Raw genomic sequence first — 26212 nt, 5'->3', positions numbered from 1 at the left:
ATCAGAGGCACTTTTGTGTGTGGCATTGCCGCGCCCCTACCCCAGCCTCCAGAGCTGTGTGGACTTTTTGACATTTTCTTCTGCCCCTTTTCACTTTCACCATGTAAGGGGGGTGGGGGTGAGCCTTCAGAACTTCGAGGAAAAAGGAAATTTCTGGGTAAAAATGCTCTTTCCCAAAAGTTAGGGTTTAGGGGTTTTTTTTGCGGGGGGGAGGTTACTGAAAATTTGAAGGAAATAGAGGCCAACCCTCCCTATTTTCCTGATTTTCTTCCTGCTGCAATAATAAAGGCCTCTCAATGGGATTAGCAAATATATGAAACATGGACAATTTATAAGTCAACCAACTTATGTGTAATATACAATTGAGATTTGAAGTGTTTAGAAAATGTAAATGTTTCCAAACCAACCAAAACAGGAGAATTCCAAAAACTATATATTGATGTGTTTCTAGTCTACACCCAAATTTACTTTTCTGTCCCCAAAGCATACTTTTTTCCTTTTAATATGAACCTTCTAAAATTTGTCATCTATGCCTAACAAAATTAAATTTTGAAAGGTTCTCCCTTACTGTGGAGCAGCCATATGTACTGTTTCAGGCTGCCATATGCTACCTCCGAAAATATGAAGAGAGTTTTACACAAAAGCCAGTCTTGTAAACTGCAGCCTTTGAAAATAATTTTGTGAGCTCTACTCATTTTAAAAATATGTATTTCATTTATATATGATTGCCTGTATCGGTAGAAGTTTTGCCACATTCACTACTCAGCAAATATTTGTTAAATGAATGATTAGGAGGTGTCAACATAAACAAACAGAATTTTTGGCCTGGCATTAATCATTCTAACCTGCGAAGCGTAGAATGAACAATTCCACAGTCCCAGGATCTCTCATAAGAACACAGTTTATGTGGTATCTCCATTTCAGAGGTCCCCAATCTGCAAATCCTCTGAAGTCTCTACTACAGTAGTTTACAGGGCATTGTGTCCAGAAAGGGCTGCCCAGTAATGCATGCATGGGAAGGGTCCAGGGGAGGGCCAAAGGGCAGATGTATTACCAGGATACTGGTTCAAGGGAGGCACCTGGCCAGGAGCTAATAATAACTGTTATCTACCAAGCACTTACTACGTATGTGCCAGTTATCATGTTAAGTGCTTCACATCCATGATCTCACCTAATACAGCATCTCTATGAAGTAGGTTTGATTCATTTCACAGATGGAAGAACTGAAACTCAGAGCTCTTGCTGGGACTTTTATTTCAAGAAAAATGGTCACCTAGGTCATCACAAAGACTTTTTGACCACAAGATACAACTATTTGTTTTTAAAATTCAGCATAAAGAAGAAAAGGGAGATGAGGGAAACCCCAGATTCCAGAAGCAAGGTGAAGCCAAAAGCCAGAGCAGGAGGCACAGGAGCTGAAGCTGCGGCAGACCTGGTGGAGATGGGGAATTATCAGATCCAGTAAGACAGACTCTTAGGATGTAATATGTTCATAGAGTCAGGGGACAAGGCACACTCAAAGTGGGGATTGGAACTGAGGCCCTATGAAAAGCTAGGACCCTCAAAAACTGCAAGTCATGTGAGAGTAGGACCAAAAAATTGTTAAGAGCTCAAGCCTACACCTCAAAAGATCTTGTCTTGAAATCCAAACTTATATACCAGAGTGGTCCTAGAGCTCTAAGCTAAGATATCAACCTGAAAAGTGGTACCTCTGGGGTGGCAAGCAGAAGTAATCAGGAAACTATTCAGGAGGGTGGTTCAACCACTTCAGCCACACAAGATCCCACAAAAAAGGCAAGCCACCCTAGAACTAACAGCCAAAATCATAGAACACACCGGAAATGATTGACCATAAGCTGGAGTCAACAACTACAACATACAAGAGGAGTGCCATGCCCAAGAAGGTAGCAATCTGAAAGAGACTATAAAGTGAATGTTTTTAAATGACTAAAGAGATAAAATGATAGAAGAAACTGTGGAGAAAAATACTATCAAGAAAGAAACAGGTACATTTTGAAGAGTTCCAAATAGACTATCCAGAAATTTTAAAGTATAATAATTTAAATTAATGACCCAAAGGACAAATTAAACAGCAGACCAATCACAAATGAAGGGAAAATAAGAGGAGAATATAGATCTGAAGAAATAGATCAGAATGAAACACAGATAAAAAGATGGAAATTAAGAGAGGTTGAGAGACGTGAAAGATGGGAGCAGACCCCTCAAGCATTCAGCAGTGTTCCTGAAGAAAAGACTAGAGAGAAAGGGAGAGAGAAATATTCAAAGAGCTTGGAACCAAACTTTCCAGAACTAATAAAAGACACGAATCCTAATTAAAAGGTCCATGCTGTGGCATACTGTTTCAGTAAGATCCATCAATCCATGTTCTCTACTTAAGAAAGAGTTCCTGAAAGTTTCTCCAGAGCTCAAAGAACATTTCATACCTCAGAAAGAACCAAGTTTAAATTCTGAGTCAGCTTCTTCACTTCCGACTATGTGACCTTCATGAAGTTACTTCACCACTTTGCGCCTCTGCCGCCTTCTCTCTAAAATGAGGGTGATGAGAGTGGCTACTTCATAGGGTTGGGAGAACTCAATGCCATGTTGCTCGTAAGATATTCAGCACAATGCCTGGCACTCAATAATGCTGCAATGGATCATCATCATCAGTTTAATATAAATATTAATAATAACAAGTATCACTCCTGGCTAACCTTCTCCCAGGGCCAGAGAGCAGACATCCCTCCTCAGCAGGAAGTAGTTCTTTCCAGGTGCCACAGAGCAGAGCATTTATAAAGAGGTAAAAGACTGGCTTCCAGGGACTGCTTCAGTGGTAAACAAGAACAGGCAAGAGCTAATAAAATTTCAAATTAGCCATGACTTTTCACGGCCCCTCAATTGTGCTAGCTGATTTAATGGTCAGCGTCCTTGCTCGCTGGGATTGAATAATGGAGCATTTTCGCAGAGTTATGGATGCGGCAGCTGAATCTGTCATGCTAACATCAATAGCAGAATGCAAATAACCCTCAGCTCAGGCTGTAATTATGTGTTTAAGCAATGTCTGACAGGGGCAGCACGAGAATGCGTGATGGAGCCTGCCGACTGCAGGAGGAGACAGGTGCTTTGCTAGGCAGTTGTGTCTGGGAGCTGGGACGGGAGCCACAAGTTAGGACCCAGAACAATGCAAGGGTGAGGGGAGGCCTTCCCCCAACATCTCAGAGTGAATCTGGCAGGTGAGCAAAGGATGAATGGCCCTTCACTGTGGTGAACCATCTTTTAGGTTCAGGATCGGGAAGGGAAACTACCCCTTATTAGGCAGTATGTGCCAGATACCATGTGTCAGATAGTGTGCTAGGTCTGGGGACATAATGCTATACTTTTTATTTTCATAACAAATACTTGTGTTTGTTACACAGATAACGTACTTGTATTATCGCCCTTCAAGAGATGTGGAAAATTCAGGCCAGAGAGTTAAGTAACTTGCCCAAGCTCACACAGTACTAGGTTTCAGAGCCAGGATTTGACCCCAGACATTCTGTCTCTGGAATCCGTACTCTTTATCACTGTGCTGTCTTCAAGGAACCATGCAGAACCGGGAGAGAAAGACAAGGGCTTTTTCTCACTAATTTATTAAGGAAAAAACTGGGTTTCAGGGCAGTCAAGTAGCTTGCCTGAGGCCACCCAGCTGTTATTTTTCACTTGTGCAACCTCAGCGACACCCCACCTCCTGTCTGACCCCAGATTCCCCATTGGGCCCCCTTCAGTTTCAACAGTGCACACTAGGTGAAGTCACCTCCTGCTTAAAATCCATCAGTCATTCCCATTGTCCTGAGGGTGAAGTTCAAACTCCCTCACCTGGCCTGCAAGGCCCGGCGTGGTGAGCTCCTGCCAAGCTCTGCAGCAGTGTTTTGTGCTCTGCCACTCGCTCCGAGCACCAGCATTGAATTAGCAACTCAGATGTTCACATGTTGTCTCACCTCTGGGCCTTCCTACATGCAATTCCTTCTATCTCTTTGGAAGAAAAAAAATACAGTACAGGTACTATACACTCAATTCTCTGTCTCCCCTATTAAACTCATAGGCCGGGACCAGATTTTAGTCACCTGGATCTCTTTGGTGCCCAGCAAAGGCCGTGACTTATATCCGCATTTAATAAAGTTTTTCAATGAGTGAAAAATAGAGAAAAAGTAAATGAAGGCATTTTGGATAAACCTGGATGATTGGACATACCAATGTAAACCACATGCTCTGTCACCCCTGCAGATGGCTTGGTGGACTGCATGGACCCTGACTGCTGCCTCCAGCCCCTCTGTCATGTGAACCCGCTGTGCCTGGGCTCCCCTGACCCTCTGGACATCATCCAGGAGACACAGGTTCCTGTGTCCCAGCAGAACCTACACTCCTTCTATGACCGAATCAAGTTCCTCGTGGGCAGGGACAGCACGCACATCATCCCTGGGGAGAACCCCTTTGATGGAGGGTGAGTCCAAGGGCCCCAGCTCCAGCCAGGGCTCTTCAGGGCCACATTTGGGTGGGTAGGGGTGGGAGGAGGCCAAGAGGGTAAGCATCAAAGCTTTCTGATGGAATATCAGGGGAGGCAGAGAAGCAGCCTCAGGTACCTATATTTATAAAACTGCTGTCCAAGGCATTTGGAATTTTTATGAGCAAAGTTTTGTTGCTCCCACTGGGTGACAGATGGAGAGAGTGAAAAACCAAAGGTCCAAAGGGAATCTTGGATCAATACCTATTTTGCAGTCAACTCTTAACTGATCCTGCAGTTCCAAGATGAGCTGAAAGGCTTTGATGTTGTTCACCCTCCAAGCTGACATCCAGAAGACTTTGCTAGAATGGGGCTAGGGGTTCATTTGCTGGTGTCCCAGGCCACATGCCAACACATCCTTTCTTTTTTCATTGTGTCATCCATTGAACAGTTTTTAACTGTCCTCTGTGCCAGGTGCTGTGCTAGGATCACAGAGATGAGTAGAGCACAATTCCTACCTACTGGTCACTCACAGTCAACTGGGGTGATGAAAAAGGGACAGTTACAGTGTTATAGGGCAGAAATGTGTCCCCAGGGTACTTTGGAACAGAGAGGGAGGTACTTTTGGGTAGGGGGAAGGCCAAGGCTTAGTCTGAAAGATGAGAAATAGTTAACTAGGCAAGGCAGGGAGAAGGTGCTCCAGGGAGAGGGAAGAGCTTGTGCAAAGACCCAGAGGCACAAAAGGGCACAGGAGCCAACAAAAGGTAATGCAGATTTCCACACCCCAGATTAGGGCAGTGAAACAGGACAAGCTATCCAAGAGGAGGGCCCTATAATAATTGTTTTGGAATGTCTTCCAATGTAGTGATGCCTCATATGGGCAGAATTTTCTCTAAAAGTCAGCACAGTTAATTCAGCAGTCGCAGACTGTGTGACTTTCTATGTTCATGACTTCTGTGCCAGACAGCCCCTGCCTAAGGGGAGAGCAAGGTAGTGCTGAGGAGTGGGAAGGGCGAAGGGCATTTTCGGGTTCTATTTGGGAGGAAATCAGCAAGACTTGGTAATAGACTGAGTCTAAAGGATGCTGGAGAGAGGAGTCTGCCACCTGAATGCCTGGATAACAGCTGTACTTTCACTAGAATGAGGACCTGAGAACAGAGCAGGGCTGGGAAGAAGGTGGTGACCTCCACTCTGAGCATGGTAAGGGTGAGGAAGGGATACACCTCAGTAGGACACCCAAGAGGAAATGTCTGTTTGCAGTTAAGAAGGATTTCTGGAGCTCATGCAGAGGTTAGGGCCTGGAGTTCTTGATTTGGGAGCCACCAGCAAGCAAGCAATAGTTGAAACCGTGAGCACACAAAAGTTTTCCCAAGAAGAACACATGGGCAAAGAGCAGGGGCTGAAGGAGGCACGAGGAGTCTCCGTAGGAGGCAGCCACTCTCATCTCCAGAATGTGACTGAGGAGCCGAGGCCTCATGGGCAGTGTGTGACAGAGTGGGGTGCACACGTGCAGGCCTTTCAGACTCCAGAGCCCATCCTTGCAAGGAGCAGCGACAAAGTGGGAAAGTGAGATGGAAGAAGCCCGGCAAGAGGGGCCTCGCAAGTGTGTAGCAGCATTCAAACGTGCATCTTTTTGGAGATGAAGGTACTTTATAGTCCAAACCCTTCAACCGACCCCAAGAATACTGAGAAGCTGAGAGGTTACTAAGAGATTTTCCCAAATTCACAAGGCTAGTCAAGTGGCAGAGCCAAAAGCAGAAATAGAGTGAGGAAAACCCTATTCATTTATCTTGGCCAGAAACGCTGCTTTGGCTCTGGGTAGGAAGCTGCCTGCTAGTTTCTTCAATTGTATGATTTTATGTATGCGTGCTTGCGGGCCTTCCCATGGCATGAGTTCTTTTAGCCAACTGGAGACAAATTATATTCCTACCAAGGCAAATGTTACTAGCTCAGCCTTTCTTTACTGGACCCATTATGGGATCCGATTAGGGCTATAGCTGCCCTGTGGCCGTTCTACTTACTGCGTGCCCTTACCCTGCCAGACTGATCAGTGCCAGCGGGAACATGGCCCCTATATGTCCTCCTGGACACTTACTGAGCCTACTGCTTAAGCAGCATGAGTCACTGTGGAACCTGCGCAGGGATCTCAGTATTGTTGCTCCGGTAGGTCTCACTTGCCTCAAGGAGCCTATCAAGTGTAGAATTTGAAAAGCCTGTGCTGGGGGAATGACCCCACCACCACCACCACCACCACCCGCCCCCGGGCAGTCGGGGAGATACTGGCCTCAAAGATGGGCTAACTTGGGCTTCAGATCCTGGCTCTGCCACTCCTGGATACGTAGCTCTGGACAAGTGGCTTAATATAGTGAGTCATGTAAATGTCTGTCAACCCCTCTGAACTGAGTCCTCCAGGGAAGCACTGCATGTTCCTCATTTTAACACTTAGTCATTGCTCAAAACATTTATGTATATGAACTGTCTTGAAGAATGAAGAAACAGAGGAGGGAGGGAAAGAAGGAGGATGGACACATTATCTATTTTACTTAATTTTATACTGAGGATTCCAAGGCCAGAGAAGTTAAATCACTTGCTAAAAATCACACTACAGATTAGTAGCAGAAGTCAGCTTGCAGATCATTGTTTATATATCTGTCACCTACAGTTAATTACATACACTTTGAAAGCAGGACCATTCATTTCTTCAAACCTATAATACTTTGGACAGGGCCAGAAATATAGTATTTGCTCTACAAATGAATAGATGATGGGAGCTTCCAAAATATTACTATAAAAATTCCTTTTACCTAACATTTGTTCATTATGTCCCTGCTCCCTCCTGATCTAGATTCAGAAGAAACAGCTGTCTGTGAGGAAGCATCCCCAAACAGACTTTTATGTAAAATAAGCCCAAGTGACCAGAAACCTAGAAACATGAGGCAGCAGATGCTTTTCTCACTAGACTACGTACTTGGTATTCCATCAGCTTGATCCGGGCTGTAGTACGGTGTTTATTTGCACATTTGGGATAAAGTGACATCAGCTATGAAGTCTGAGTTGCTGCCTTCCTTCCTCCTGTAGGAGGAAGTGTGGTATAATAGAAAGTATCCTGAGTCTCAATCCCGGCTTTACCTCTCACTAGCTGTGTGTGACCTCAGGGAAATGATTTAACCTTTATGCAGGTGCCTCCGGTTATAAATTGGCAATAATGGTAACTGTTTCATGAAAACCGTTGAAAGGATTAACTAAAATAAAGCACCTAGCCCAGGGCTTGGTACATATTAGGTGATCAGTAAATGGTGGCTTTTATAGTGGCAGCATGTTATAGTGAAACCAGCACAAGCCTTGGAACCAGACAGACTCGGATTGAAAGGCTGTTGCATCCACTTTCTAGGTATGTGACCTTGGGAAAATTCCCAAATTCCTTATCTGAGCTCCAATTTCCTCATCTGTAGGATTAGGGTCATAATGTCTGTGTCTCAGGGTTGCCATGAGAATTAAATAGGAAAAAAAGTACATAAAGTCACAAACTAGTACATGCCCCACAAAAACAGGCTTGCTGATTACATGGTGGTGGTGGTGATGGTGGTGGTGACGTTAAAAAGAGCTCCCAAATCCACTCTTAATTGGACATGAAACTTGAGAGGAACCTGCCCTCCAGGTCCAGCAACCCCCCAGAGAGGAGCCAGGTTTAGATGGTTGAATCATTATTTGAGGAAGGGAAAAGGCAGCGTTCTTACCAGCCAGCTGTCAGCTGGGGTCCTTGTTAGAGAGGGACCCAGTGACATTTCTCCAGAGCACAGCATTTCTGCTGGGGAGGCAGACCTGACTTGGTACCTGTGTCTAACTGTAAAGCCTGTGCCTGCCTGACAAAACTCCATATTCTCCTGTACCCCATATGCTGTACCATAGTTTTTATAGTTCGTCTGGGATTTCATTTACCAGCCTCCAAGAAGCAGGCTGTCACCCAGAGACCCAATAGCATTTCTGAGACTAGCAGAGAAAGGCAGGTCTCAGAAGCGTAGCTCCTTCACTCCGCCAGGTCCCAGCTGTGTGTCAGGCGCAGGGTGCCTCAAACACGAGGCATGCTGGGACCTCACATGCTGCGGCCACGGGAGGGAGGGGATTTCAAGGCCAGGGCTTGGAACTGAATGGACCACCTTTCAGTGGCAGAAGCAAACAAGCCAGTCCCTAACTCTCAGGGCTCCCCCCAGAACTCACTTCCTCAGAGGCCTGACCCCATGCTTGGGGCTGAGGAAGACCTCCCTCAGGGGCCCTGTCTGGTTCATCTGTGTCCCCAGAGCCCAGCACAATGCCTGGTCCAGAGCAGGTATTTAATACAGGTTTAATGAGTACAACAGCTCCATCTGACATCCTGCCACTGCTGTCCTCAAAGCCACAGAACGTGAGAGGTGTGATGTAAAGCAGGAGGGGAGAGAGCAGGCATGGGAACTACTCTCACCAGATTCGGTGGCTTGAATACCACCTTTCTCTCCTGGCCTGGATGCCGGGGCCCCATCTGCCTAGTAAAACACCTATGCCTCACCCAGAGTCACGTGGAGAATACAAAGAAGGGTGCCCATCATTGAAACTCGAGTGGGAGAGGAGGAGCCACTGAGGTCCGTGGGTGAAGGCTCTCCAACGGAGTTGTCCGTACAAAGAGGCCGGGACGCAGACTGAGGAGCTCGGGATAAGACAGCTGGGAAAGGGAGGGCAACAGGAGACATCTCCTGGGAGAACACTCAAGCCAGAGCTGTTTCCTATTATTGGGTGTATCTATTCTCTGGGGAAGGACTAATCAGATTGAAAGGGCTAATCTGGGCTTGGTGCCTCATGCCTGTAATCCCAGCAACTCAGGAGGCTGAGTGGGAGGATTGATTGAGCCCAGGAGTTCCAGACCAGCCTGGGCAACATAATGAGACCCTGTCTCTAAAAAGCACATAAATAAAAAATAAATAAGCCTGGTGTGGTGGCATATGCCTATAGTCTCAGCTACTCAGGAGGCTGAGGTAGGAGGATTGCTTGAGCCCAGGGGTTCAAAGCTGCAGTGAGCTATGATTGCACCACTGCACTCCAGCCTGGATAACAGAGCAAGACTCAGTCTCTACAAAACAACAACAACAACAAAAAAAAAAAAAAAATTAAAAAAAAAAAAGAAAGGCTAGATGTGAGGCAGATATCACCCCAGTGAATACTTGCAAGTTGCCAATCTTGGACAGATTCTAGGAAGCATATTATAGGAAGAGGTCCTGACAGAAGAACCACCCTCAAGGTATTGGAATATAGGTTCAGGATGTGTTTGAGGACACTGTATTGGTGTCAGAAATATGTGATGATGTCAAGTCTTGCTGGGCCCCTCTAGTTCTAACAGGTCATCAGCTCACTCAGGCAAGCAGATGGATATGGACAGGGAGCTATGGGACTCAGCTGACAGAAGACACTGGGCCCAAAGACAATAGACTCAAGGAGTCAGAGGGACTTTAGGAAAAGGAAGGCTGGGTGACCAGGGCATTCATCCCAAAGGAGGCAGAGTCATATCCCACAGAGAGGGTCAGATCCTGTGAGGAGGAGAGACTGGGCAGGCTCGGAGAGGGGCAGCTGCCCCAAAACATGCTGGATTTGGTAAACACTGACCAGCGTCTACTGTGCACCAGGCATGGCAGAAGATATGCATCTCACCGTTATTCTTGGGGCTCTTTGTGGGTCCCATGCCTTGTTTATCACTGAACCCAGAGTGAACCACAGTGAATGATAGAATGAATCAGTGAATTAGTCAGTCCCTGCTGAGAGCATAAAGAGAAAGAGAGACAAACTGCTCTGACAGTTCAAAGGCAAGACCATCACTGCACTGCCAGCCCAGCTCCCTGAGCCCACACTGCGAGAGCTGCCTCTGGCATGGCTTTGCTTCTCCAGCATGCAGCAAAGAGCGGGCTCAGGGTAGGCGATAGTAGATGTCTGTTGTTGAATGAACAAACAAATGAACGAATGGAGACTTCCTGCAGGAGATGGTTTGTGGTCTGAGACAAAGATTTCAGTCAGGAGTGTTGGCCATTAGAACATCATTTATCAAACTGCGGGTCACAACAACCCATTAGTGCATCATGAAATCAATTTAGTGGATCAAAATTATTCTTTTTTAAAAAAAGAAGTAAATTTAAATGGAATGGGATAGAATGGAATGGAAAATATCAGTGCAACACTGTAAAAGTAATAAGTATTTCATGAAACTTGTTTCAGTTGTAGGTACTTGTGCATGCGTGCATGTGTACGTTGTGTGTGTGTGTGTGTGTATGTGTGTGTACTACTGGATAAGCTGTGTTGCTTACTGCGGGTTTCAGTCAAACAAGATTTGCAAGTGTGTTCTAGACTGAGGAACCAGTGTGAGCAACAGCATGATTTTCTAGGACAATCAGAGAATGGAGAGAATTTTAATGTGGTTGGAAGGTAATTAGGGTGATATTATTTTCCACATCAAAAGTCAAGAGACATGCTCTGACATTTGAAATCAAGATGGGCTTAGTAAATCTGAGGTATACAATCATGGTAGGCAAAGGGGCAAGTAGGAAAAGCAAGAACATGGGAATATAAGGCCAGAAAGGTGGTTTAGAGGCAGGAGCTGAGAAAGATTTGACCCTTGCCTGTTCACAAACCAGGTTAGAGCATTTTGTCTCAGTCAGTACTTAAAACTGGCTGTCAACAGAAGTGAAATAATCTTGGTGCCACGTAAGTCTTCAGAATTTCTTTCACACCCTTTATAAAGGCACAAAGCTGCCAGGAATCTTGAAAGTAAGCGTTTTCAAGAGGAAAAAGTAATGGAAAGGAGGGAGAAACCATCACGTATGCAATATCATGTTTTATTGGCCCACTGCAGATGTGAAGCCATATATAAGCATTGGTGGCCCAGCAGTTACAGAAGAGCATTTGCTCCCCACACCCCTCGCCCCGGGCCCTACACAGCCCTCAGAGAGCCTTCTGAGAGGCCAAGCATAGAGAGCATCTAATGGACTTCAAATAAACACCGACTTCCTGACAGCTGGCCTCTGAGAGAATTTATTATTGAATTATGCTCCTGTGTTTTCAGAACAAGCTGAGCTGACAGGGTACCCCATCAGTTTAAAAAAAAAAAAAAAAAGGAAAGAGGGACAATGATGAATTACCTGATGGAAGAAGGTAAAGATCCTGCTTCCTCCAAAATGTCAGCCATTATATATTATTCATGTTGGTTTTTCAAAAATCCCTCCCCACATTGCAGTGAGTGCTGATGATGATGAAGCAACTAGGTGAATCCAGTTCAGGATGCAGGCAGCAACTTCTCCGCCATCCTGATGAGCAGCTAACAGCAACTCCCCTGCCACTTGATCATCCCTTTATTGATTTCAGAAATGAATGACAGTGTCTGTTTGCCTGTTCCTAGTTGTCCATCACGGGAAGCCTTAGCAGAGGATGCTGTGATGAAGCAGAAACAACTCAGGGTTTAGGAGAGAGGTTCTGGATTCAAGTCCGTGGGCAAGCAAGGCTCAGCTTCCTCCTCTGCAATACAGACTTACTAATTCCAACCCTGCCAGGCTGTACCGAAGATTAAATGAGATAAAAGACCCAGAAATCCAAGGACTGGTACCTCGCACACAATTAGTAATAACACCTAACCTTTACCAAGGATGTTCTATGTGTCAGGCATTGCTGGAAATGTTTTATAAGTATATTACCACCTTTAAACTTCCCCCAGACCATACGACATAGCGACTTTGTCATCCTTGTTTTACAGATATGAAAACTGAGACACAGACAAGTTGAGTAAACTAGCTAAGGACAGAAGGCTTGTAAGTAGCAGAGCCAGCACTGGAAGCCAAGCCCCACTGGCCCTAGAGCCCACATGCTGAGCCTCTGTTCTTCTCTGCCGTGTCCTTTATGTTCCTAGCTCAGCATCTTCAGTTCAGAAATACATACAGTGTGGTGCTGCTACAACCCTGCAAGCCCACCTTGCCCTGACTTTCTCTCTAGTGCAGTACAACATAATAAAAAAAACCAATGTACAGGAAGGCTTAGTGCTGAGGAGTGCTGACCTCAGAGCTTTGAATCCCAGTCCCACTGTTTGCTAGCTGTGTGACCTTAGACAAGTTTCACAGTCTCTCTGTGCCTCACTTCCCTCCTCTGTGGTAGGAGGATAATCATCCATACTTCATGGGGATGTTGTGAGGATTAAACAAGAAGTAAAACAGTGAGATGTCAGGGCAGTAAGCGTTTCACAAGTGTTAGTGGCCATTATCACTAATTGCAATAGTATTAATATTAGCATTAGCAGTGGCACTATTATACATATAGGTTCTAATGTCACTATGAGAACTGGGAGAAAAATGAAAATCTTAACCTGAAGCATCAGTGTAGTTATGTAATTGATGCAAATGTCCTAGCACCATAGGATGGCAGAGGTTGCATCTCTCCACATCAGGCCCTTCGTTGTGGGGTTCACTTGGAGCCCCTCTTGAAGCCTCTGGGATCTGAGTGGAGGGCCAGCTAGACTCACTGCCGATTGTTAAGTCCTGATCTTATATTCTTCATCGGGGGCATTATTAGTAATGTGAAGCAAGTCTCTCCAAATATTTTAACTTCTGGCAGAAGAGAGACCCAGCCCTGCCTGCCCCCCCCGCCCCCCGCTTCTGCCTCCTTCTCCCACCACAGTGGGGGCTGTGTGAGTCCACTCTGTGGGTCTCAGCCTGCAGGCCTCTAGGACCAACCCCCGTCTGAGCAGAAGGGCTTAGAGCAACCCCAGCTGCTCAGCCTCATGTCCTTCCTACTGTTTGTCTGACCCATTACTTGCCACGGGGGTCTCTGCCTTGTCCCGGAATCCTGGCCTCATTGTCTATGCCTGAGTTCCTGATATATGCAGCCTGGTGCCCCTGCACCAAAGGACTCAAGCCTTGTCCTCTTTTGCCACATTCCCACCCCTGCCACGTCTGGGTCTGGAGCTCTATCCCTACTCTTCCCAGGAACCTGGGCCTTATTACCTGGTGGCACATGGTATGTCCACATCCACATGCCTCTGGGAGCCCCTTCGCCATGCCTTCTCCTTGTCAGAGCTTCCTCCCTTGTCCTTTAAATTATTATTTCCCTTAAAGGCCTCCTGTTTAGCGCTGTCCACCTCAGATCCAGCTTCTGTGCTGGGCTTTACATAGGCTGCTCTAGCTGCATCTCTGCCCAGTAAAACCCCTACCCCAGGAAGCGGGTCTAATCATGGTCCATAGTAGTCTCCCCTTTCCTGGTAAAGCAGGACCTGCCCTGTGTCCTGACAAAAAGAACACACAGTCGTGGAATGAACTTGTCCACCAAGACTGACTAGGGTCACATTTTAGCAGCTGCCTTGTGCTTTTCTAACAGTACGAACCATGTCCTGAGTTTTGTTAGAAACAGACCTCTGGCCACATAGCATAGACAACAGCACTGTAGACATGCACCACACATCCCGTGTCCCCAGACACAGTGATGGTGTTTCCAAGCCACGTCCCCAGATGTGGCCAACCCGGTTACCCAGGGGCAGGGACCTTGCTCTCTGCCGCCAGCCTGTCTCAGTCCTGCTTCTCCTTCACCGCACCAATGGACTCACTTCCCTGCAAACACAGTGTGGTGGACAGTGAAGGGCTCTGTTCTTGTGTACAACTTTGTCAGCCAGCAGAAAGTAGTCCAGAAGATTTCTATGGGAGAGGACTCAGCCCAAAGCCTCGCCACTCAGCAGCCAGGCTGCCAAAGACTTGGGAGATTGAAGCTACAGACTGACAGCTCACACCCCCTTGATGTGTGAAGAAGCTCAACAGCTACATTCAGCTAGGAGGCCACAGACCAGTGGCTTCTGGGCTCCGCAGGAGGCACTAAGGTCCCTGAGGACACTAGTAGTTGCTGGGCCATGCTGTTGTTGGATGGTGGCCGTGTCGGGGCACCATGGCAGAGCTGGTGGTGCCCAGGCTCAGTGGGTGATGGAAGGGAAGCTCCACCCCATCTCCAGAGATGACTTACCTCCCCTGTAAGTGAGGAGCCTGGACTCAGCCACTCAGAAGACGCCGCCAGCTTACAAGTTAAACTCCTCCCGTCAGTCTGAAGGAGTCCGTGGATTTCCTCCGGCTCTCCTGAAACATGCATAAAATGATCTGAGGAGTAAAGCTTTTTTGGTAATGAGTAGAAATACTCCCCTCTGGTGATGTTTTTCATGTATGCAACAAGTAATATGGAAGCTTCTGGTAAAGTCTAAACTGAGCCCAATTCCAAATGAAAAAACAGAAGTTGTGACACCTGGGGAGAGTCCGGTACTTTATCCCAACTGTGGGAGTGTCTTTCTTGCAGTCATACTGGAATGACTCGGCAGGCAGCTCCCATTTTTATTAGCTTTCATTACAGATCCAAGGATTTTATACAAGCCAAAGAATGTTCTAGATTGTGAGTTCTTCAGATGTAGGAACTGTATCTAATTTTTTGTTAGTTATTAAACAAATATTTATTGAGTACCTGCTAAGAATACAGTAGAAATAAAACAGTTAAGGGGCACTGTCCTCCTATAATTTCCCTAAGTAAATAAGTAAGAAAATGGATGAATAAATACCTTCCCTACCACCCCTCACTATGTCTAGCACATGGTAAGTGCTCAATTAAAGTTCTATAACTGAACCCCATCCTCATTTACCTGGTCTTTGTCTAAGCTTTTCTTCTCTTGATCTATGTATCTTTTTTCTTTTACTTTGAGCTATCTGAAATAACTATATTTATGTTTTTCTCCCATCATCTTCTTTCATTAGTTTGTGTCATATTCATTTATTTCTTTACTCAACAATTATTGAATGCACACTCATGACCAACTCCTATGCTAAGCACTGAAGTTACAGAGATGAAAAGCACATAGTTGCTACCCTAAAAGAACTCACAGTCTAGAACAGAAGATAAGGCACATGAACTAATGTGTACAATTTAGTCGATAAGTACCTTGTGCTTGGTTTGCCTAGAGAGGGAATAACTTCTTTGTAGTGGGGAAATCAGGAAGAGCTTCACTGAGGAGGCAAGCCTTAGTAGGAGTGGGGAGGAAGAAATTTGAAGCAGCTGGAACTGCATAGACAAAGGCAGAGAGGTATGGAGATGCATGCCAAGGCAAGGCTGTGAGAAGAAATTCAACATGACTGGAGCACAGGGTGTGACAATGGAAAACAGAGCGTGAGCCTGAAGAGACAGGCAGGGGCAGATCCTGAAAGGCCTTCTCTGGAGACAGTGGGTACTACAGAAAACGGCCTGTGTGGCATAGAGTTACTGATGACATGGTTAAAAAATAAATAACAAGTAAAAAATGAAGGTTGGAAAGTGGAGTATCTTAGATTGCAAGGTGCCTGAGGGAAGGTCTGGTCCAACTCCCTGCCCTCTAATAACTTGGGAACATTAAAAAGTTAAGTGATTAGGCCGGGTGCGGTGGCTCACGCCTGTAATCCTAGCACTCTGGGAGGCCGAGGCGGGCGGATTGTTTGAGCTCAGGAGTTCGAGACCAGCCTGAGCAAGAGCGAGACCCGTCTCTACTAAAAATAGAAAGAAATTAATCGGGCAACTAAAAATATATAGAAAAAATTAGCCGGGCATGGTGGTGCATGCCTGTAGTCCCAGCTACTCGGGAGGCTGAGGCAGGAGAATCGCTTGAGTCCAGGAGTTTGAGGTTGCTGTGAGCTGGGCTGACACCACGGCACTCTAGCCCGGGCAAAAAGAGTGAGACTGTGTCTCAAAAAAAAAAAAAAAAAAGTTAAGTGATTAGATTACGTTTTATTGGTTTGGGCCTAAGGCCGTTGGAAGACATGCATGGTAAACATAGGAAGAACTTAGAAATAAGTTATAAAGAATGAATCACAAAATAAGTTGGCTTTTGAGTATAATAATATGTAGTATATTAGAATTTATTTTTCACACAAACAAATCACCATATACACCCCATTGTAACTCTACTGCAGTGGTCCCAAGGTGGGCACTCACAGTGGGCCTTGAGTACTAGAAAAAAATAGAGGGGCTTCTGTCTGTACAGTATTTACTTTTATCTCAAAAAATAAGAAAGCAAGACTTCTTTATTCCTGTGGAATGTTGGATTTTCACTAATTTGTTCCTTTGGTCCCTATGTGGCTTAATTACATGTCTGGACCAGTACATGAGGCGTTCTGAGCAAGATCAGGATCCACTCCTTAGAAAGAGGGACGGGGCATCCACACTGGTTTATTGTAGTGTATTACACCATAATTGTGTGTGCATGTGTGTCTGTCTGTCTGTCTTTCTGTGTGTCTGTGTAAAATCTAATCTTTCTAGTCTTAACCAGACTTACTCATAAAATGGTAAAGTGGCTTAAAAAGTTTCCTGCAAACTACAAATGGAAGACAATACTAACAGTGCCACATAAGCAAATAAAAAATAGCAAAGCAGATAGTTCTCCTACTTCTAGTGCAGTCTTCCTCAACCTCACTATGAGGTTAAAAATAGGAATGATTATTCTCATCAGATCTAACAAAAAGTTGACAAAGAGATTCAAAATTATCAAAAGTCTAGGCTGAGTGTGGTGGCTCATGCCTGTAATCCTAGCACTTTGGGAGGCCAAGGTGGGAGGATTGTTTGAGGCCGAAAGTTTGAGACCAGCCTGAGCAAGAACAAGGTCCCATCTCTACAAAAAAATAGAAAAGTTAGCTGGGCATGGTAGTGCATGCCTGTAGTCCCAGCTACTTGGGAGGCTGAGGCAGGAGGATCCCTTGAGCTCAGGAGTTGTAGACTGCGGTGAGCCATGATGATGCCACTGCTCTCTAGCCCATTTGACAGAGTGAGACCCTGTCTCAGAAAAAAAAAAAAGAATCTAGCAGACTTAACTAAAACAGCAGTCCCCAACCTTTTTGGCATCAGGGACTGTTTTCATGGAAGACAATTTTTGCACGGACGGGCATGGGCAGGGAGGGGGGCATGGCTTCAGGATGATTCAAGCACATTACATTTATTGTGCACTTTATTTCTATTATTACAGTGTAATATATAATGAAAAAATTATACAACTCACCATACTGCGGAATCTAATGCCACAGCTGATGTGACAGGAGGCAGAGCTCAGGCCGTGATGCAAGCAATGGGGAGTGGCTATAAATACAGATGAAGCTTTGCTCACCCTCCGCTCACCTCCTGCTGTGCGGCCCAGTTCCTAACAGGCCAGGGACCAGTACTGGTCCGAGGCCCAGGGGTTAGGGACCACAGAACTAAAAGACTCAAAATTATCAAGAAGGCTATTTGAAATGGGAATTTGTATTCATTAAATACAACTGTATATTATGCTTTCCTGTATTCACTAATGATGGTAGCACGTGTACAATTTATCAATGAATATAAAAACATTAAAGAAGCCTACTCAAAAATGTTTACAGAAAGGATATGCAATCAAAAAGTTTCAAGGGCCCTGCTCTAATGATGTTAACTCTGATTCTGGGAGCAGGTAAGACAAATTGGGATTCTCAGGTACCTATCTGTGTCAGACAGTAAGTAACTTGAGAGGTGAAGTGACTTTCCTAAGTTCTCATGGATCTTAATTGCCCTGGTGACTCCTGCATTTGAATCCTGGCTCCCCTGCAACCCTTTGCAAGAATTGGCAAGTCCCTTCCCTGTCTGGGCTTTATCTCTTCACCTGTCCCGTGGGAAGTCTGGAAGAGATGATCAGTAAGGTCTCTTCTGACTCTAACACTTCATGATTAGAGGTTTCCCAAGAATGTATATATGGGTGCAAGATGTCAGGCTGGAAAGGCTGGTTAAGGAAACTGAGGCAGAGCATCAGATAGGAAACTAGGAAGAGAGAGCTGCAGGTCAGCCTGTGTGGCCAGGCTGCAAAGATGGTCTTGGAAGCTGCAGAGTGGACAGTATCAGGCTTGGACTGGAAACCCCTTCAAAGGTGGTAACGTGGCAGGCTGTGAACATGGGGCTTCTCATTTGGGCCCAGGTAATGTTCTTACAAGACTTTGGATAAATTGTACTAGATGCTGGAAAGGTCCCCATACAGTCAGCAGAAGTTAGCAGAAAACACAGTTTAAAGGTTTGCACAAATCAGGCATATAATCTGCTTGAAATATATAATGCAAAGGAGTGATTTACATAACCAATAATGGCATAGAGTAGCAAATGCTTTAAAGCAGAGAAAGGCTAGAGTTATTATTGGCCACCTAGATCCCAAACGATGATTCCAATCTCCTGAATACCAGATTAGCTGCTTTCATTTAATAACAAAAAAAATGAAAGCTGCAAGGTTCCCCCCTTTGCCTTCCTTTATCTGCTAGCATAATATACATTGAATAATAAATCTAATTTAATTTCTAGCATTCTTTTTTAAAGTTTTTCAAACAACAGGTGGTACAGATGAGGAGGATTTAGAATCAAAGGGGCAGAGCTGCAAGCTGAGGCTAGGGGAATCCTCCGGGGGAAGGGACCTGAGCCTTGAGCCAGAAGGTGGGCTGGCCCCGCCCTTCCAGCGCTAGGTCCTCTAACCGTATCCCATTCAAGGTCAAGCAGCTCAGAATTCTCTGACATTGCCCTCCCCTTAAGTAACAGAAGCACATAAGCTCTTTATTCATTTAATATTAATGAATAATTATCAAGAGCTTACTCTGTGCCCTGCTTTCAAATTCCAGCACAAACACCTGCTTGGGAGAAGGTTTTCTTTTGCCCAGTCAGAAGTGACCATCAACCGTGCTCAATGCAGGGAATATAGCAGTGAAGGAGACGTGGTTGGTTTCTGTCTTCAAGGAGCTCCTGGGATACTGGGGAAAAAAGATTGTCCCGATAGTGTGGCAGCACTCAGACTTCGTGCAGAGGTAGCCCAGAGGGGCAGAAGCGGTGGATACTGCTTGCTGAATGTTGTGACTGGTCCTGAGGGGGAGCAGGCAGTTTTCAGGTGAACAGGATAGAGGTAGATGGAAGGTTCCAGACAGAGGGAACAATTCAGAGATAAGTATAAGCATTGGGTGAGCTCCATTAAGATTCTGAAACCACGTTTAGTAAAGCTACTTGAGCTGGATTGGGCAGCACCAGAGTAAAACAATTAAAAATTTTTAAACACATGTCGGATTCTATTTTATACCAGGTTGGGAAAAACTTCAGCCTGCATTTGACAGATGAGAGAAGGGAAGTCCAGAAAGGTCAGATGACTCTCCAAGGCCATAGAGTTTTAATGACCAGAGTCAGAACTAGGAACTATGACTCCATGCCCAGTGCTCTCTCTGCCACACCCCTACCACTTTTCCCTGAGTGACAGTTGAGGTGGCTTTTTACTTGCTTGATTCCGTTTTGGGGTGGTTTTTTCTCTCCAACAGTTTCCTCTTGATCCCAAACCTTGCCGCTGTGCTCAGGAGGCAATCAGGCAGATCTTCCCCCTCCTTGGCATCAGCAAGAGCACCTCAGTCAGGCCCTGCGTGTGTAGCTGGACTAATGCCAGAATGTTTGACACCCCCCTTGGCCTGGCATGAGCACTCCCTCCTGGCAGAGTTCACCCCACCTAATTGCTTGTTTTGTACCCCAGCTGCCTGACATATGCCAAACCCATGTGTCAGAGACAACTACACTCAGGCATTTCAAATTGGCTTTTGTGAGCTCTAGCAAGTAACAGTCGTAATTCATACATTTCTGTAATCCCAGCACCTAACACAGTGCCTGGCTCGCAGTAGGTGCCCAGTTTTTTATTAAAGTGAATTTTAGTGACTACAGGTATATAAATAACACAGTAGTAAAAGTAAGGACTTGAGAATAAGAAGTCCTAGCTTTGAGTGTCAGCTCAGCCAATTGAATTCCTTTCTGGGTGACCTTGAGCGAGTCTTTTCTCTCTGAGTTTCAGTTACTTGATCACTTTCCATTTAACAACCACTCAGAGAGTGACATCCCTTGCTTACCGTAGCCACTGGAAATGTGATGCCAGCCCTCCTCTGGCTTACTCATGAGCATGTGAGATAGCTATGTAAATAAGAATGACATAAAGATATGATGATCACAGTGTTGGAGAGATACTTGTAAGCTTTATAGGAGCCAAAAGTAGAGAGTGATTAATTTACCAGGAGTTGATGACAGCTTTACTTAGGTAATGACAGCTTAAATGGGACTGTAAGGATGAGTAGCAAATAACACCCCAAAACTCCATTGTGCCAAGACAGTGACCAAGGGATAGCAAAACATATCAAATGTAGGACTGGCAATAAGAGGATCATGTGAGCTAGCTGGGAAGCCAAGTTGGTGACAGTGATTTGCTCCCATGTTAATGGTTTCTCACCATGGCAGTCTTCCATTATGGAATTTTATAGTCAAAGCAGCAACTATTTCTTAGCCACATCCCAGCACCGAGCAAGTGTCTGACCCTTAATGCGGGGTCAGTGTTCCAGTGGTGTGCACAAGCCAGCTCAGACCAGCTCACAAGAACTAATTATTGGCTGGGCACCATGGCGCACGCTTGTAATCCCAGCACTCTGAGAGGCCAAGGCGGGAGGATCGCTTGAAGTCAGGAGTTCAAGACCAGCTTGAGCAAGAGCGAGACCCCGCCTCTCCTAAAAACAGAAAAATTAGTCAGGTTTGGTGGTGCACACCTGTAGACCCAGCTACTCAAGAGGCTGAGGCAGGCGGATTGCTTGAGCACAGGAGTTTGAGGTTGCTGTGAACTAGGATGATGCCACTTCACTCTAGCCTCTAGCCGGAGTGACAAAGTGAGACTCACTCTCAAAAAAAAAAAGAACTGATTATTAAATGTTCAGGAATTCTGCAAGCTGGTTGTTAAACACAGCCATTATTAAAAATTAGTTTACATAAAATTAAATATATTAAAAACCAAGGTAATAAATACTCAAAACTTGCTACTTCCTAATTATTTTACTGTATTTTACTATTATCTTTGCTCTTGAGGTTATATAGGACTGTTGCATCTCTATGGTAGAAATACTAGATAACGGTGTCCTGTGCTTCTCTTCCCAACTCTTCTCTTCCTAAACTCCGAGATGTTTAGTGGCATCTCATTGGTAGCTTGAAATTGACCATGATGAGAGTCTTTACACCCCAGAAATGGGCAAATACAATTTAAGCTGTTTTTCTTTTCTTTTTCTTTTTTCTTTTTTTTGAAAATCAGCTGGTAAACATTTACCAGTACACCACTGTTGGTATCCATTAAATAAATGGAAGAGGAAAGGAAGCACTGGGAAGCCCAGCACTCACATCTTTTCAAACATCCCCGGACAAAAGCACGTAGCCCGAGACACATGTCAGAGGCCTCCACAGCGCCGACTTCCCCATCTCCTTTGTTCCAGGGAAGGCTTTATGTGAAACTAGGCTTTCTTGACAACTGAAAATCATGAAAACAGAAGGGGGATGGAAGTGTTTTTCTGCAGGACTTAATTCCTGAGCCAAATGCCTGTTTTGGCAAGAGGCCTCTCTATGGCCTATCCACGTACTAGGAGTCAACTTAATCTTCCCCAGAATCCAAAAGCAATCCACAGGAGCCTGGGCTAAATTTACAGCGGCTCTGGCTTCCCGAACTGGAGGTTCCATGATGGCCAAATGGTGCTGATTTAGTGTTTCCCAATTATCGGGAAATCCCCAGAGAGAGAGCAATCAGAGGAGACGGCCTGCGTGTGTATGGGGGGCAGCAGCCAGGGCAGCCCCAAAAAGGAAACTGTTCCCAGAGGGCTGTACTGTCCAGGCAGAATCCAAGGGCACACGTGTCAGGAGAAGGCTGGATAGTAGCCAGCATGAGGAGATGAGATCTGTTCGTAATTCTGTGGAAGGACAAAGTTCCAGTAATAAGAAATCCAATTGTCCTCCATTAAAGAAAGCATCTCTCAGTACCATCTGAATACAGTTAATGGAATAAATCCTACCCATTCGCGGAGAGATAATTTCACATAAATATATTGGGAGACCTTCAGAGCAGGACTGAAAAAGTCTTTGCTGAGCTTCACCTGCTTAACTTGTTTGCTATGTAATTGCATTTAGACCAAGGGCCTGGGAAGGAAACTGCGGACTGAATTAGCATTAACCAGATTGTGTGTGGTGAGGCTGGGGGTGGGCTGTGGGGGGAGTTTGGTGCATTGTGGGTAGTTGTTCCTGCCTTCAGAAAGGACAAGCTGGCACTAGTGAGACCAGCTGCTTACAAGCCTGGTGTTAATTGCTTTTCTCATCAAACAGAGAAAAGTTTATCACTCTGGGAAGGTAGAGGTGTGGGAACCTAACAAAGCAGGGACTGAGTTTGAGATCTTTTTTTATGAATGTCCACAGTCCTCATCTCTAGGCCAGAAAAAAAAAAGCCTTCTGAACGGAGGAGAATGGAGAAAGCTATGTGGACAACAGTGCCTGCATTTTTGCCTCAGATTTGCCTTGTCAAAGAGGGCTGTCCTCCCACTGCCCTGATCCCGGAGGACGTTGACACCCCCGGCCAGCGCCTTCGTTTCCACCCGTTGCCAGTGGCAAACACGCTGGTCCAGAGCCGGACTCAGAGTCGCGAGGATTCAAGACCTGGCTCTGCCACCACCTGTCAGTGTGGCTTTGAGCAAATCATGTGGCCTCTCTGGAACCCAGTTTCCTCTTTATACAATGAAAGGGTTCCACTAACCTAGTGATTTTCCAACTGGCTTTTCCAGACTGATGCTCCAGAGCTGCCTTCAGAACCTCCCCAAGGGGAGAGGGGCCCCCACCTCTGCTTCATCCAGAGATCTTCTTATTTGTTTTCCACTTTGGAGTCCTTATAGAATGTCATCTACCAAAAAGTTTGTTTCTGGAATATTGGAGAAACCATCATTCCATAAGATCTCTAATTCTTCCACTTACTTGTTCAGCCGCCATTTTTTTTAAGTGACCTAGTACTTGTTAGACATAGTCCAGGCACTTGCAGAGAGAAAAAAAAAAAAAAGAAGCCTTGACCCTGCTCTCAAAGAGCTTGTGATCTAGTGGAGAAGACGAACATGTATGTTTTGGCAGGGTATCAAGGTGTTTGCGTCAGGTTTGCGGGGAGAGAGGGACTGGTTCTGATTAGGGGCATCAAAAAAGGCTTCAGGGAAGAGGCATCATTTGAAGCTGGGTCTTTAAGGGTGAGAATGCTGGGAAAGGGTTGCAGGAACGACATTTTGGGCGGAGGGAAGAACGTTGCAGACACGGAGGTTCTAAGCAATGTTCGCCTGGCAAGTTTGGGAAAAGCAGGTGTTTTGATGTCTATGATATAGAGAAGGGGGATATTGGGCAAGGTGACAGGTTCCATAACCCCCTCCAAGGGGATGCTAGCGTCTGTCCTTTCATCTCTATTGCCAGAAGGAAGGAAGTACCCTCCATCCTGCTCACTTTCTTGTATGTTCACTTCCAATGAGACAGTGACAACAATAGCTGTTACCATTTAGGGAGCTTACTCTGTACCAGGATGAAAAAACAGAGGCTCGAAGAACTGTCACATACCTGCACAAGTTCAGAGAGCTAGGAAATGACAGAGCTGGGATTTGAACTCAGATCACCAAACTCCAAATCCACACACATAGCTACACTGTATTGCCCTCTGGGATCAGTTTTATCTCCTTACAGCAATATAGTATCCTTAGAAAATAACCTCTGAGTGAGATACTTGAAAACACCCTCCAATAGCAGTTCTCTCAAGGACACTTTGATGCCTTAAATTGAGGTGGTATTTAAAAAGATCATTGTTTATCTTAAGTAAATACCATGAGTCCCTGGGTGCAAGATGTGTCTGAGTGATTGGCCTTCTGTCTTCTGACCACTGGGGGTTCCCTGAGGACCAGGGCTCTGATTATGAAAGGTACATCACGTTATTCTGTCTTCTCTTCCCACAGGCATGCATGTGTTATTCGTGGTCAAGTGATGACATCAGATGGGACCCCCCTGGTTGGTGTGAACATCAGTTTCGTCAATAACCCTCTCTTTGGATATACAATCAGCAGGCAAGATGGCAGGTAGGAGATCATTTATGGGCCAGGAAGAGTGAAGGCCCTGCTCTTGTGGTCTTGCCATATAGCTGCTCCTGGATGGACAATGGGGAAAGAGGATGCGGCTTGGATTCAGAGGGCCTGAATTCAGATGCCCAGCTCTACAACTTACTAGTTGTATGACCTTGTACCTGACTCTGGCCTCTGTCCCTTTGGCTCTGGATGAAGCAGTTTCTTCTTCTTTGGTTCTCAGAGTAAGCACAGGGTACCTTATACATACTATCCTGCTCCATGATTTATGATATGAAATATTGCATGTGGACCACTTTCTACAGACCAGACAGCTCCAGAAATCTCAGCCATTCCTGTTGTGTGGTTTCCATCCTGCAACTGCATAGGTATGGAAGTCTTTTGGGTGATGACAGAATTCAGACCTTTGAATTCCTCTGAGAACCATCAGTAGAAATGAGGTAAAGCTTCCTTAATGCCCTAGCTCTCCCACCTGTTAGCTGCGTGTCCTTGAACAAATCTCCTAACCTCTCCAAGCCTCAGTTTCTTCATCTGTTAAATGGTCCTGATGCCATCTATCTCGTAAATTGGTTGTGAGAGCAGATTATATGGTGGATGAGGAAGCAGCTGGCACATAGCAGGTGTTTAATAAATCTTATTTCCCTGCCCCCCTTTAATTTGTTGCTGTATTTCCAGTGTCTGGCACATAATAAGTATATAATAAATATTAGCTATTTATTAAGATTTCAAATTATTGAATGATGAGAAGGTGATGGTAACAGGACAGGCAATGAGAAGATTTTGGAGAAAAGGGAAGAAGGAGGAGGAAAGTGGAATATTTAGGCTGTCAGTGGAGACAAGTCCTCTGTTTTTAATAAAACCAGGTGGTGGCAGTCCATCTGGCTAAGTGTGGGCCCATAAGGTTGATTTTCACTCTGTGTTGGAAATTATGCTCCAGCTTGATTGATTTTAGCACCTCTTTAATCCAATATCAGATGAGAACATGTCCCGGCCGAGGCGATAATGAAGTAGAGGCTCATCTGTTTGTAGATATGTGTGCCTCTTAGATGGGCTTGGCAAGCGTGGCACGGGGCACCCCTTCCCCTCCTCTCACTCCATGAGAATGGGACGGGGCCAGCTGGAAGAGACTAGTGGCCAGTCCTAGGGGTAAACTGGCCAGGCCAGGCTGCTGCCCCCTGCCCTGTACACCTTCCAACCCAGGAAGCACTGCAGTGAAGATGCCAACTACAGCATGAAGGAATCTCCTTCTTTATGCTCTGTCTTTACTGCCTTCTGGTTGAGGGCTTCCGGCTGTATGACAATGGCAGATGTGAGCATCCTAGGCAGCAGGTATTCTGACCATGTTATTACCTGCTGTGAAACAGTCATCGAAAACGAGCCTTTGAGGACTGCTCTCTTTCTGCCATGAAACTTGCCAGTCGCTCACGTGAAATGACAAATCATCAATCCTTCCGCCCTGCTCTGGTTGATTAGGGTAGGTCCATGCAACACACCAGAGTCTGGCATAAGCCCTTGGGAAAAGCTCTCTCTCTGGCATCCCCAGGCTCTGATTCCTCCTTTTCGTGCTACCCCTGCAATCTCTACTGCCCCTTGAGAGCATGGAGGTCCTGGGAGCTAAATATCAGCCATGTTTCCTGCATTAGCCTCCTAAGGTACATCACAGTAGCCAGAAGTGCTGCAACAGAGCTGGAGTTTCAGATCATTCTTACCAATGCATTACAGGGCTTCAGTTTTCTTCCCAACCCTGCATAATGTACAGAAAAGTTATCACTTGCTCTCTTCATGT

The 26212-nt window shown here is 45.5% G+C and overlaps 1 protein-coding gene across 1 annotated transcript in view; it reads left to right on the top strand.

Moving 5' to 3' along the window:
* TENM4 (teneurin transmembrane protein 4) overlaps positions 1 to 26212 on the top strand; it is a 431524-nt gene that overhangs the window by 338304 nt on the left and 67008 nt on the right. The window contains exons 16-17 of the mRNA XM_012651003.1: positions 4264 to 4480; positions 24304 to 24423. Of these exons, the coding sequence (XP_012506457.1) occupies positions 4264 to 4480; positions 24304 to 24423 (337 nt within the window). The remainder of the gene's footprint in view (positions 1 to 4263; positions 4481 to 24303; positions 24424 to 26212) is intronic.

The sequence above is a fragment of the Propithecus coquereli genome, unplaced genomic scaffold, assembly GCF_000956105.1.
Source record: "Propithecus coquereli isolate 6110/MARCELLA unplaced genomic scaffold, Pcoq_1.0 Scaffold344, whole genome shotgun sequence".
Lineage (NCBI taxonomy): Eukaryota > Metazoa > Chordata > Mammalia > Primates > Indriidae > Propithecus > Propithecus coquereli.
Note: the sequence above shows the minus strand (reverse complement) of the source record. Positions and strands in the feature narration are given on the sequence as shown.